General features: G+C 46.9%; 1 protein-coding gene across 2 annotated transcripts in view; it reads right to left on the bottom strand.

The window, feature by feature from the left end:
* Positions 1-370: 370 nt before the first annotated feature.
* Positions 371-14,515, bottom strand: part of gli1 (GLI family zinc finger 1) — a 39,329-nt gene continuing 25,184 nt past the window's right edge. For both annotated transcript variants that reach the window (XM_040204562.2, XM_040204563.2), the window contains exons 2-13: positions 11,075-11,184; positions 8,968-9,194; positions 8,266-8,367; positions 7,977-8,175; positions 7,497-7,665; positions 7,294-7,401; positions 6,804-6,944; positions 6,533-6,682; positions 6,227-6,391; positions 5,680-5,922; positions 5,255-5,555; positions 371-5,054 (exon numbers count right to left, since the gene is read on the bottom strand). In XM_040204562.2, coding sequence (XP_040060496.2) covers positions 2,518-5,054; positions 5,255-5,555; positions 5,680-5,922; positions 6,227-6,391; positions 6,533-6,682; positions 6,804-6,944; positions 7,294-7,401; positions 7,497-7,665; positions 7,977-8,175; positions 8,266-8,367; positions 8,968-9,194; positions 11,075-11,145 — 4,413 coding nt within the window. In that variant the 5' untranslated portion in view covers positions 11,146-11,184 and the 3' untranslated portion in view covers positions 371-2,517. The remainder of the gene's footprint in view (positions 5,055-5,254; positions 5,556-5,679; positions 5,923-6,226; positions 6,392-6,532; positions 6,683-6,803; positions 6,945-7,293; positions 7,402-7,496; positions 7,666-7,976; positions 8,176-8,265; positions 8,368-8,967; positions 9,195-11,074; positions 11,185-14,515) is intronic.

The raw sequence follows: 14,515 nt of genomic DNA, 5'->3' as shown, positions 1-14,515 counted from the left end.
TCTAACGTGAGACTTTAAGCTTTGTGTCTTGTGTATCCATAGTAACTAACATTGGTTGCTTCCTGAAGTAACATTTGCACAGAATATAGGTGATGGTGCAGCATTGAACTTTGGCTGTGGAGCTCTATTTGTTTTGAAGGAAAGGGACATTCTGTTGCCTCTACTGCCCTCTACTGGAGGAAAGATGGCGCTGCATTGATCCAGCGGGGCAGAATCAAGGGTCATCCAGTGGAGGAGAGGTTATTTCCACGTCTTTACTCTAAACCGTCCAGAAGTGACCGTATACAATATGTCACTTGATTGCGTGTAGTAGCAAAACATCACTTTACAGCCACAGATGTGAAAAGAAAACTTTGACAAACCTGCTGCATCCGGCCCGCTGAACATCTTTATTCATAAACTGGTAAAATATAGCACATTTGTATAAAAATGTAGAAAATTGTACACAAAATATAACAGTTGGCTTTTGTCTATTGTAGTTAGCTCTACTATTATAGCGTTTAGGTGCTAAAGGTATTATTCTTTTGCCAGCAAAAAAGTCAGAATGAAGGATGACAGTTATAAAAAACAAAACAAAAAAATAAACGCACACATAGAAGGCAACATCCATAAAGTTCATTAATATAAAAAGAATTTTATACAAAACATCTCATACATTCTAAGGAACAGCACTACCATCCAATGTTCATGCCCTTAATGCTAGTGTTAGTGTTGTGTTAAAATAGACTATTTGTGCATCTTTTTCTCAGTCCTTTTAAGGTGTCTTTGGTAGGTTGTACACTTTTTCCAAAAATGAAGAAATGTTTATTCCCGCTACTATTTTCTTCTGAAAAATCCTGTGAAATGCTCCCGCAATACAATGATGTGGCTTTAATACCTCTGGCTGACCTCGGACGTGTTCTTGAATTACTATTAAAAAAATACTGGGATAATTATTTCTCGCTATCAAAATGAGGTTCATGTGAATAGTCATCAGAAATCTGTCCACACAGTGCTGGAGTCAGTGCAAAGCCACAGTGTAAAATCCATTCTCTCGCCAAGAGCTGCAGTCTTCGTCTATGTGAAACAGCTCAAAAGTTGCAGAAAAGTACCTCATTATACCCACTGACAATATGTATTTTACTATGGTGGCAGCGATTGAAAAAAACTCCTGCTTCTCGATCCTCTCTACCGAACTGGTGATGCAGAAATTCCCCAATAACTCTTCTTTGGGATTAGAGCCGAAGTGCAGCAGCATTGAACGTTTCTCAAACATAGGCAACCATTACAGATCTGTTAATAGACACAAACCAGCTGACTCGGGTTTCATTCAAAATAGCTGTGGTCCTCATCTGAGTCATTAATATATCAGATGGACATACTGCAACGTAGTGGGTCCTGTTGCACACATATTATGATTGAGCTTTACTCTTTGATCCCCTGTGAGTGTACCTTTCGCCAGAGCAAGGAACTTTGTTTTGCAGATATAAACACCACTGGAAAAAAAACACAAGTACACAGCTGCTTCAAGAACACCTACAGTAAACATGTGGAGTGCAAACTCTCTGTCTAGAAAGGCAAATACAAAATGCATTTAATCTGAACACCAACGATTCAAACACCAACAAGTCCTGAGTGTCTGTGTGTGGACTCTGTGTGTGTGTGTGTGTGTGTGTGTGTGTGTGTGTGTGTGTGTGTGTGTGACTGCATTTCTGCAGCTGTGGGAATACTGATATGCCACTATAAAAGATTGTGTTGCTCATGACAAGGAAGGAATCCCCTTGCAATTCAGATTGATATTTAGTAGCACCCAGAAAATGATTTCTCAATCACTACAAGCACAACTTAATATCTTAGCTCAGCTCTTCAAACAAACACCGTACGGACTCCCGTCTGAATATTGGGCCATTAGAATACAAGCAGTTTGTCACAAGACGGGGGACAATTTATCCACTGTCTCATTGTCGTATACACAAAATATATAAATGTATATAAAGGTTATTTACATGCATCCTTCTGTGCTCCACTGTTGCAACCAGCACCATGTGACTGGAATGCCTGGTTAGAAAAAGTTCAGTGTCAGTTTCATATCAGGCATATAGCTCTGTGTCTTACAGAAAGGCACAGAGAAAGTACCAAGGCAGCGAAGGAACAATACAGCGAGGGAGGTTGATCAGGCACCTTTGGTTTTAAGGTTTCGGGTTAGGGCATTATTACAATTTTGACTCTTGTCTCAACTTGCAACCAAAATGCATTCCAACATATCATTTATTCCTGGTAGCGACTGGAAAACAGTCGTCTTACGAGTTTAGGAATTCTGGCTCAAATAAGGGCTAATTATACCCATTATATGATATGTCGTCAGTTTAACCTAAACCTAACATTCTTGAAGTATCCCGTAAGCAACAGCTTTTTAATGTTCTAAACCCAATGCAAGTTATGCCTGAATACTGTGTTTCATACATCTCCAGGTGGGACCTCAATTAAAATATCAAGAACTCGATTGCTAATGTGGGAAAAATGTCCCAAAGTCCTCCTCTAAGACAGCGTGTTCAGGTATTTATTCTCCCCAGCCAGCGAGGTGAGCATGGACGTCATGTCGCCTACAGCCATGTTGGACAGACCAGAAGTCTGGGGGGTGGTGAGGCGGGATGAGGCCTGGGAGGAAGACCCCGGCAGACCGTGGAGGGGATTGTTGATTGGGCTAAATGAGGAGGACTCGGCATCATCGATGATCGAGGTGAAGTCTATGCGAGCATTATCCAGGTCCAGGTGTTCTAAGGCATTGGAGATGGGGCCAGATTCAGGATAGGGAGTCATGGGGGAAGTCTTTGTGCCACCTGTCGGGTCCAGGTTGGACCTCATAGTGTGCGGCTGGTTGAGGCAAGTTCCAATCTGGGGGTCCATGTGTTTGTCCATGTCCATGCTTATCTGACCTGAATAGTACATGTTGTTATTGGAAGGAGAGAACATTTCATTCTGCTGGTGCTGTGGATGCTGCACCGGAGGAAGTCGGACCACTCGTCTGGGGCTGGAAGCGGAGTGGACGGGGCTGAGGTGGGGCGGGCTACCGAGGTAGCCTACTCCTACCTGCGACAGGCTGTTCTGGCGGCTGAGAGGCTTGCGCCCCTGAGGGGGCCGGGGGACCACCATCTCCTGGCCGTAACACGAGACCTGGAGACCCGCCAGCTGCTGGTCTTTGGGCGTCACGGAGCCGGGCCCTCTGCTGTGGCCTGGAGGGCTCATGGCCAGGTTCTGGTTGGGGTAGGACGGGTAAGGCTGGCTTGAGTAAAGGGTCTGGTTTTGATGTTGTGGACTGTGCTGCATTATTGCTGTCTGGCCACTCATATCCATATTATCAGATAGGGGAGGCGGTTTTATTCCACTCTGCTGTTGCTGTTCTTGTTGCTGCTCCCACATGAGTGCTTGCTGTGATTGTACATAGTTTCTCACCATCATCTCCTTCACCTGCATCATCGGGGTTTCTGACCTCTGCCCGTCGGCGAGTGCGGTGCCAGCGCACCCCAAGCTCAAGCCCCCCGCGGCAGGGAAGGAGTTCTGGTTCTGCCCTTGAAAGTCACAGCTGGGATTGTTAGAGTTCCCCATCAGGACCTGGCCTGTTTGTTGTGGGTAACCCTGAGGTTGCTGGACGAGCATTCGCTGCTGCTGCTGCAGCTTTGCACTCTGACAGGCATTTCCTCCTCCCATCCCCGGGTGGAACTGCTGCTCCGGCTTGATGGTGAGTTTGTGGGTTCCATCGGGACTGCTGTAGAGGCCTGTCTGATTGTTGAAGTGGGCCTGCGTCTGTTGAGGCTGCAGGCTGGGATCCGAATACTGCAGCCCTCGCTGGTTCTGGAGAGCATGGTTGGAAGTTTGGATTTGGCCGTGGGAATCGCTCCAAGGGCCTCCAGCATCTCCACCCTGGCCTATGCTGGGGTAATGGGGGCCTGAGGGACTGAGTTGGCAGGTGCTCATACTGTACTCGGCCTGCTGCAGAAGCGCATTAGATATGCCCTCCGAGTGAATAGGCCGTGCTTGTCCCATTGGATTCCCACCAGCCCTGGAAGTTACTTCCCCTCCCTGGTTCTGGTACGGCCCCTGCATGTACACCTGGTCTGGGCAGCTCAGAGAGTCATGGCTTGGGGACAGCTGGTTTCCAAGAGGACCCCCAACTACCCCAAGACTTTGATGTTGCTGCTGGTACCCCATGAAGCTCCTCTCCCCAGGGGGCATCATCATGGACCGGTCCCTGGCATCAATAGGGGCCAGGTGGGGCTCCATGCCCATGGCCTCCATCATTACATTCTCTGTAATGCTAGGTGGCCGAGGGGAGTACAGGTGGCGGGCGAGACTTGTGTCAGAGCCGCGGTGCAGCGCATTCCTTCTGCCCATCATGGCCACGTTGTTCAGGCTGTTGAAGCGCTTGGGGAGAGCCTGTGGATCTGCTACCGATCGAACCGGGTCGCTGGCTCGCCGGCTGTGGTTACCTGGAGCCTGGTGGGGGTAGATGACACCGGTGCCGTACTCTGTGTTGGCACTGTGCCTACGCGGGCCACCTTTTTGAAGGAAGGGGGGCAGAGGCTGCCCCTGGTACTCACTCAAAACACCTCTTCTAGCTGGAGTGCCTGGCTGCTCCATGTTGGGTAAAGGAGTAGGTGGTGGTCCGCCGGTTGCCGCAGCATATTTGGCCTTTAGGCTGTATTGCTGGGCTGGTGTTAAATTAGGAAGCCCCGGCAGTCCTCCCCCGGGACAGGGAGCACCTCTGCGATTGGTCTCCGGAGACAGGGGGTCGCCCACGCTCTTCTCTGCACTGAGGTGGTGGCATCCGCCGCCTCCCGTTCCTCCCATTTGGGAGACCTCACTGGAGCGCCGGCTGGACAAGTGCGGAGACACCATGGAGGACCGGCGGCTGACGGTGTAAGCAGAGCTTAGACTGCTGGTGCCGCTGCCTCTCCTGTCATTAGAAGAGCAGCCAATCGGCGCGCCGCCCCCTAACTCGTGATTGGACAGCTCCATAACGCGGCGATTCGAGAGCAGGGGAGATGGTGCACACATTCCCATGTTCTCTCCCGGACCTGGAAGTCAACATCCAGAGGGAGTGAACGGCTTGGAAGCAGTTTGTCAATACAAAGTATTTCACATCAGATTGATCAATCATAGGTCACTTATTTTAGAAATTTTCTATTTTGCGTAACAATTCAGACACCAATACAACCGAGGCTCTGCCCGCAACACAGTTCTGAACATTAAGCTGTTATTTTATCGCAGAACATACCAGGAAGTGCAGGCAGCCTGTTGTTGGAACAGCGGCCGGGAGGGGTCGGTCTGCGGATTTGCTTCAGCTTGTCGATCTTCAGGTTCTCCAGCCTCTTCAAAGCCTGAGAGGACATCCCCATTGTTCCGACCCCTACTGGCTCCCCTCCACCGGCAACTCCATCCTCCAGTGCGGTGAGATCCTCCAGACTGCCAGCTGCGTTCAGGTTCATCTCAACCCCGCTGTCATTGTTGTTGGCGCTCCCCAGTGGAGAACGTTCGCTACTGCAAGATGATTGACCGCCAGGGCTTGGCTGGGATTTCTGAAATGGGTGAAAAAATGAATTATCACGACTACCCAAATAACGAAACTATTAGCTTGGTAATTCAACATTGGGGCTTTCCTTAATCCTTTATATCTAAAGGATCTTTGAAGCCATCACTCACCAGAGTAGTCTCAGGAGCCAACAGCTTGCAGTCCTCTCTGCGCGTCTCCTCCTTCTCCAGCAGTAGCTCAGAGCTCTGGCCTCCAGGGGTCATCGCTGAACCAGGGGGTCGAGGTCCTGTGTCCCCACGATGCTTCTTGGTGATGTGGGCTTCAGGGCCATGTACCGTTTTCACGTGTTTACGCAGAGAGCTTGGATCTGTGTAGCGCTTCGTGCAGCCGGGAATCTTGCATACATACGGTTTCTGTAAAAGGACAAAGCAAATGTAAATACATCAAGTCTTGATTGTGTGTAAACAGTCTTGCATACAAAAAGGACTGCAGAGCTCATTGCAACTCTCACGAGAAGCGGTTTACTGGTATGCTGGTGTATTTGCCTAATTTGCTTTAGCTGACAAAAAAATATGTGTATATATGTGTGGAATACAAAAGATAATTTACGCATGTGTTTACCTTGAAAAGATAAAGTATGGTTTACTAAAGGTTTCCTAGTGTACCCTAAAAAGCCTGTTATGAAATTGTTCAAACTATCATTGCATTGTACAGCACCTCATTGGAGTGAGTTCGGTTCTGGTGCTTGGCCCGGTCTGAAGCATTGGAGAAGGCCTTGTTGCAGCCTTCGTGTTCACACACGTAGGGTTTCTCTCCTGTGTGAGAGCGCAGGTGGGTTTTCAAATTCTCCAGGCGAGAGTAGGCCTTGTTACAGCCTTCGAACTGAAACAGAAAGACACAGATTCGGTTTTTGTAACAACAGCCGAGTTCAACACAAAAGAGCACAACTTCCAAAAGCCAAAATAAAACAGATATAGAAACAGAGAGAAAAGAAGTACATGGACGGACTATAGATTTACTCACAGTGCACTTATGTGGCTTCTCTCCCGTGTGTCTGCGCATATGAACCACCAGCATGTACTGGGCTTTGAAAGGCCTTTGTTCTCGAGAGCATTCCTGCCAGTGACACACAAACTCCTTCTTCTCTCCATGGATGTGCTCATTGTTGATGTGCTGTTAAATAGAAAATCCCGGTCATTTTTAAAGTTGTCTCCCGCAGATACATTTAGTTAAAAACTATTTCTCTGTATTTATTGTCTCTTAATCAGTCGATCTTATTAGTAGTTCATCTTACATGAACTAGCTGGTCTTGCGTGTCAAATTCTTTGTTGCAGCTCTCCCAGTGACAATTGGTTTCATAGATGGCCTCTGGTTCGGGCTTCCCGTCCTCCTTGTCCAAGTCATCTCTGCCGTCCAGTAGACCCAGCAGAGGGTCCTGATGAAAGACAAAAGGTTCAAACCAGAGCTTTGTGCCTGGAGACGAAGGAAAGTATGACAGAGGCCCAACATCGAGTGGTACGTGAGGGCGTGGGAAAACAACGACGCAACAACAAGTGAGGCCGGTTACCTGCTGCCGCGGTGCGATTTGATTGGCTCTTTGCAAAGTTGTGATTTTCTCGTAATTGTCAAAAGTAAACAAAAAGGTATTAACTTGGTCTGCCAAATGAGTCCGGATCAGTGAAACATGAGCAGTATACGTTTTCTTGTATACTGCGGCATTTATATTTTACAAATCTATTGCCAAAGATGTACATTTATGAATGTGAACAAGATTGGTTCTGCACCTGAGTGCCAGTGGAGGAAGGACTGGCCACATCGCCCTCCGACCGCTCCTCCAGGCTCTTTACGTTCATGCCGTCCATCACACCTCCCAGCCCCGGCTCCGTCTTTAGCTACAAAAGAACAAAAATACACATGTCACCTTTTTGATTCAGTCATAAAATCAACACAGATTTCTAATCCTGTTGCAGCTTCCTATTCGTCTTACATGTCCATGCTTGGGCGGAGCGTGGAGCCGAGGATTGTGGGGCGGTAAGCGGGACGCTTGGCAAGGACCTGTTGAGTGTCCTCCAAGAGGTGTCCCCCCGCCTCCTCCATACATGGACACTTGTTGCCTGGATTGGCAGTTTATATTGCTGGAATAGCCGAGGGACGGGCTGCGGAGTAACAGAGGAAACAATAATAGAACTTAAAGAGATGAAAAGCTGATGGAACTGGTGGGATCAAATCATTTAAAATTAATAAAATCAATAAAACCTAATGAAATATGAATATGTATGTACATTTTGACATTTACCAACACTGGTAAACTTGTTTTCTCTTAATAGGGAACGCCATTGTATGTTATGAAGCTATTCTAAAGTCAGCGAATGTCCGGCAGATACTTTCAATTAAATCCCTTGAACATTAAACCTTACTCGTGTGAGGAATGGGGTATTTCTTTAGGTGGAATGGCGATAAATCTGACCTCATGGCGCTCACGGAGAGGTGTCCATAGGAACTGGCACCGTTTGGGTTGCAGCGAGAGTTGACGAAGGCCACGAGGGAGTTGGGTGATGTTCGGATCACGGTCTGCAGGTCCACGCTGGCATCAGACAGAGGAGAGATGGACAGGGCCCTCTTTTTACTCAGCTTCAGGATGGAGCGAGGTGTGGAGAACCTGGAGCCTAAATGGGAACAAGGGACGGCGAGGGTCAGAGCTGAGGGTGCAACATCTTTTCATGGTACAAAAGCAAACGGTGGGAGTGTTAACCTACCATCACCTGAGCCAATCTGATCAGAGGAGGACTGGAACTGGCAGAAGTTGTGATGAGAGGACATCATGTTGTTCTGGTTACAGTAGGCAGTGCTGTTGCCACCTGTTGGACAGACAGAAACACTGAAACACACCACGGCAAAAATCCACATTCCAAGTCCCTCGGGTTTTTGCAGATCGCCGCGTAGCTCCGAGTGCACACAAAACACGGTCACCAGCCGCCTTGTACATCCAACACCAGCTGATCGGTCGAGCAAGAGAGACTGTAGCAGTAATCGCTTTATTGTTCATACTTTTATTCACTTCATGTTTTTAAATGGTATATTCTGTATAAAAATACACAGTGGTGCTTGCATTAAGAATTCTCTCCTGGGTGCAGATGGAGGAAGACCGAACGAAATTAAATAAAAAACAACCAACACAATGTCTTTGACAGATGGCATTTAAAAAAAAAATGAACGAGCAAAAACTATGTGTGTGCTGCTTTAAGTAAATTAACCGAGTGATTAAGATTAGCCCAAGCTGCGGTTTCTCCGAGCAGCAGATTATATCTCAGCAGTACAACCGGCCTTCTGTTGACGAGTTCTTTCCTTTTGCAGAAACCTGGGCAGTCTCAGTTTCGTCCTCGTTCTCTCAGGTATCATTAAATCCAACTCAGTAGCAGCTGTGAGATTAAGGAGACGTAAAAGATACCCCGACTCACCGTCTGTGGGCGGCATGCCTCTGTGGCCCATCATGCTGTGTGGCGGTGGCGCCTGAGGGGGCCTCATATATTGATCCATGCAGTTGCCAATCCCCTGTCCTGATCCATGAGCCATGCTGGGAGTCATGGGATTATACATGGCGCGGCAGTCCTGGGGATGGCCGTTGAGGAGGGGGGCGCGCAGCGAGGACACATCGGTGTATGGAGACTGGTCTGATGGGACGAGGCTGCGGATATCATTAGATATGCATCATTAATCAGATAGTTTGCTTAAAAGGCAACTGCACACAACTTACGGCAGGGAGCAAATATATGGAGAGTAAATATTAGAATGTGCTGCAACTGTGTTGTCTCTTCTTTATTAGTACTCTTTGAAACATTACCTTTTAACAACAACTGAGATGCAGAAAATATATGTGGGATTTTGGACCCCTAACGTAAGTAATAAATAAAATAATAATAATTTTCTGTGTCACTTTTGGGCCTGAATAAATGCAAAACGATTGTGCCGATTAAATAGCTCCTACTAACACCACCACATCGATTTGCTCAAACAAACTTTTGAGAGGTGGTGCACAGATGGAGGCACCGCCTTGTGACGTCTGCTTCCAGCCACTAGATGGCGTAAAGCCCTCGTGCTGGTCTTCGCCGGGGAAAGTCACTCCTCTGGGGTTTCCCCAACCAGACTGGAGAAGGGACGCTGCAATGGAACTTTCCAGCCCCTCGCATGAATTTCAACGTTGTCTCCTCACTCTGACTGGCCATTTCAAAATGTGTCTCTCCTCTTCCATTTCTCCTGCTCCTCTCCCCAAAAATGGGGGTGCAGACTTCATCTATCCACCTCCTCCTAAGTCGTCCATTCAGGTCTTTAATTCTTTCAGCACAACGTGTATTCCACACAGGAGCTTAATCTGTCCCCTCTAATCCACTGCGCCGGTCCCCCCCCTTTCTCCCTTTCTCCTCTCCCATTCACCCCTTCTGTTTCTCCCCCTCTCTCCCTATCTCCTCTTCCTCCCTTCGTCTTTCTCTGTCCTGACCACCTTTCTCTCCATCTTCCTCTCTGTGTTTCTCCCTCGGTCTGCGTAACCTGAGCGGGGCGCGAGGCAGTCATGCAGAGCACAGCGGGGCCTGGTCAGCCTGTAATTAGCAGCTGTCAGAGAGAGGCCGAGTCCACCCGCAACCTGGGTGGCATGTGGAAGGGAGGGAGGAGAGGGAGGGGGAGGGAGGGAGGGACCGAGCTTGCACCACAGCGGCCACAACAATTGCAGCGAGGCCTCCGAGCTCAGAATATCTGCGTGATTAAAATAGGTGCAGTTTCTGGACAGCGAGCGTCAGCTCTGTCCAGCGTCCAAGTCTGCCGTCACGAAGTCAGCGCCGCGTAGAAGCCGTCGCTTGGGATTTTTTTGGGGGGGGGGGGGGGGGGGGGGGGGGGGGGGAGCGTTAACAGACTCGTTATCGCAGGCAAGTTTTTACGCCATTGTGTGGACCATATCTGTCAACACACGCAGTGGAAGTGGATGAACTGTAAGCCTGCTGTAATGTGCCCGGCCCTCACGCTGACTGATATCCCTTTAGTGTTTTATTTGTTGGCAGATATTTTTAGGTAACTTGTTTAACTTTATCACTTATTGCACTTTTATCTTGGTTTTCTAAAGCAAACATTTTATTCATGTTTTAGGTCGGTTTGTTGGACGATATCTTGACCAATAAATAATTGTGATGAAGGATTTTATTGTCATGACCATTTTATGCCATTGTGACATAATGATGCTAGAATGGCATAACGAATAAGAATGATGCTTTTTAATTCATTTGAATGTTAAACAATAATAAAACCTGCACAACCAAAAATATTATGGTCTTATCAGCAAAAAATGGGCAATGCCTGAAGTCTGGACAGTGTCAGGCTTGCTTTTTCTCCCTTTCTACATGCTAAGACTAAAATAACCTCAGTATCTCTGTTGATTGGTATAGACAGTCTTAAATCCAATTTTACTCTAAGGAAGAAAGGAACATAACTTTTTGCAGTATTCCTCATCTTTCTGAAACCATTTTCACCCTGTATACACGGAGCAATGAGTGAGCAATGAGCCAACTGGTGTCTTACCCTCTGGAGGGATGGCTGGGTGAGGTCTCGTAGTGGTACAGCCCCTGGTGTGGCTGCATGTCCACTGGCATTGGAGCTCAGAGACCTACTGCGCCCCGTACAGCCTGGACCTGACACGCAGAAGACAAGGACACGGTGAGATGAGGAAACCCAAACAAAACCCCGCCGAGCTAAACTAAACTAGTCGGCAGAGAAAAGGCACGAGGGACAAAAACGATTGTGGTCGGGTGGAGAAAGAAAAAGATGATGTAGGTTGTTAATACCAGAGCAAACCAAACCCGGGAGATGAAGAGTAAAACAATAGCGTGAGTCATACTTCTTCCAAACAAAGCCAGCACGCACACGCGTTTACTCCAGTAAAAGCGAAAACCAAAGTAGAAATAATGTGTAATGTAGTAAAGAAAATACGTCCTGCAGTCTGGAAAAAACAGGTCAGAAGTCACATTTAGTGAGGAATAAACAGCCCTCACAGTGAGCAATGGTAATGGTGGCACTACTACACCTTCAATCCATCGTATGTCATTAGAAATATTCAATAACTTTATTGCAAAATAGTCCCAAAATGTTTTATAACTGTATTCTCACATGAGTAAAAGCTCCAACATTTCTCAAGGATGCAAAGTCTCAGAGAACGCAGAACATTATGATTCTGTATGTGTACTAGACAATTTTAGCAAAGACATTGTATCTAATGTCTCCATCTGGATGAATGAAAGATTCGTATATATTATACATATGATCTTATAAAATGAACACCAATTAGCAACGCAACATGGCGTAAGCTCGGCTAACTGAACTTTAAAGGCAGGTTACGTGATGGTGCTGTTGTTCCCGGACACACTCACACAGATTAGACAAAACCCGGGCGCACAAACAGTGGGCTTGGGCCTAATCGCTCTTCTCTAAACAAAGTTGTGCACCTCAAACACTGCTGACTGACACTGAAAACCTGCCACACCTTCCCGTCCTGGAAAGTAGCAATCAACCGTGGGACAGACAGAAGAAGAAATCCCGGGTTATGCCTCAAAGCTAAAAAACAATAAATAGTTGCAGAATGCTAGCAACAGACATGGAAGAAAGAGTTGAAATAAAAAGCAGCCATGTGGTTCATTGAGATGGTATCTGTCAGCCTGCAGATTGCATGCGTAAGGTAATTCTAGCTGAGAAATCTTGGGAACGAGCTCCTGCTTATTACATGCAACCACATCAGTGCAAGTACTAATAGTCAGGACTGTGGGCTCTTACACAGGTAATTAGAATTAAAATGACTAAAAAGTATAATGTAAAACAGCCAATATTGTGTTAGCGTTTTAATCCTAAACGTACTTGTATTAACGTGTCTCTATTTTGGATGACCTGAAGCAATAATAAAAATGATGCAACAGATTAAATCTAGAACAACAGGGTTCAGTCAAATCTGAACCGTCTCGCACCCTTAACAGACTGCACACCCAAGTCCTCGCCATGCACGCCCAATCAGAATACTCCGCTGCTGCGGCCCATGTGACAAGTGCTCAAACCCAAACCGGCAAAGCTCCCGTGCCCTGCGGATGACAGCTCTGTTGCCGGGCCTGTTATGCAGTAGCACAAGTGTTAAAAGGGCAGCGGGGACCTATTTAAGCCCGCAAGCCACCAGGGGGATTTGACACGCAAAGTTAGCGAGTGGCTAAATGACGTGGGCGGTTCTGGGGCTAATTGCATACATTCAGCGCCTGCCTCGGCTGTGTGTATGATAATGAGCCGGAAGCGCTAAATAGAGATCTCGCCGAGCGCCTCAGCTGTCCAGGACTCATAAATACCAAGAAGAGGGTCGCCAGACTGCCTGACACACACACACACACACACACACACACACCTGTCAGTCTCGCCAGGGGATAGCATAATAATCTTGTGGCCACCAAGTCTGCAGAGAATGTGTGTGTACGTGTGTATGTGAAAGAAAGTGTGATCCAAGGCAGTTTCTACTGTCAGAGCGCAGTAGCAGGTGTGTATGAAAAGTGAGTCCTGGGGACAAGTGTAATCGCAGTGCAGCGTGTGTGTGTGTGCGTGTGTGTTTGAGAGAGTGTGTACAAATATTTTTACGAGGAGCGAGGCAATGATATTCACTCATTACTGGATTTCCTGTGAAGCAAGTGCAAAGATATAATAAGTCAACAGAATTCATGTCCGAGCATCCTTGTCTTCTATAAATGACAAGTATGTACTAAATATGTGCAGTTAATACATTAAGACAACGTCTTTTAATATAATTCAGAAATGTGTCGAGTTGCAAAATGTGCATACTGAATGTGTTCAAGACATAAAATAAACGCCATGTAAACATGTGTAAACACTTGTGTATATTGAACGATCGGAGGATAATTTATTGTCATGATGCAACACAGGTAAACGCAACCAATTGCAGATTTAGTCCTTTTCAACCAGAAAAACATGACAAAGAGAAATTAAATTGTATCAGGTGGAACATCACTAGCTTTGTACCGCATTTGTAAATGTACGCATGTACATATCTGCTTGTATACAGCGTGTGGGGCCACATGGGTGGGCCATTACATATGTGCACGGTGCCGATACAGGTGTTGTGGCATTGAGCTATCAATATCTAGGGAGAAACCCTCAGGAAGATTTGCCCCCGGTGTAATTTTGTGGCGCTGGGTTTTTTAAAGGAATGGAACGGACACATATTAAAAACCCCCAAGGCCATAAATCAAACTGCTAACCAAACAAATGCACTCGGCTGCGGCACGGCGAGCCGGGCAGGAAGCAAGGAGCGGAGGATGAGGACAGGACGTCCAGCCACTTGCTACACCCCAAAAACCTCTCCACTCAAAACAGTCCGGCTTCACACGCCTGCATCATCACGACACACAAGTTAGCCACACCTTAAACAAGACATCGCCAACCTCACCCAACCACTTTGTCCTCAACATTGACCATATTCAGTGGTCCAAAAAAGTCATGAATATAGCATTGGCATGTGGGAGACTTTAAAAAGAGCGGCATGCTTTGTAGAAAGGAAGCTAGTGCAGGTTTGAAATAAATTCTGCATTTATTATGAACACTGAAAGATGACAAAAAAAAAAAATCAAGGTCACGGGTGCCTGTGATGTCTAATTGACTTTGAATTAGCCAAGCAATCGATTTGTCGAATGATTTCAGCGCTTGAGGTTTGTTGCATAAGTCCATTAGCAGAATAGAGACGATGGCGACTGCAACAGGCTTTAAACGCCCGGTTTTTGCACAAGATGAAATGCTGCTGGAGACAGCGGAGAATCACCGCCTTCATCGCGTGGCGTAAAAGACAACGTTCATGGCTGTTGTTCTGTCAAAGCTCTGCATGATTAGGAAAAGAAATGTTGAGGTTGGTTCATTTTGGGTGTTACAGGTGAGAACCTACGTTGTAAAAGCACAGCTCCAAGGTACTTCAAGGCATTCCCGTTA

Source organism: Gasterosteus aculeatus, chromosome 17 (assembly GCF_964276395.1).
Source record: "Gasterosteus aculeatus chromosome 17, fGasAcu3.hap1.1, whole genome shotgun sequence".
Taxonomy (NCBI): domain Eukaryota; kingdom Metazoa; phylum Chordata; class Actinopteri; order Perciformes; family Gasterosteidae; genus Gasterosteus; species Gasterosteus aculeatus.
The sequence above is the reverse complement of the archived record's forward strand: the minus strand, read 5'-3'. Positions and strand labels throughout refer to the sequence as shown.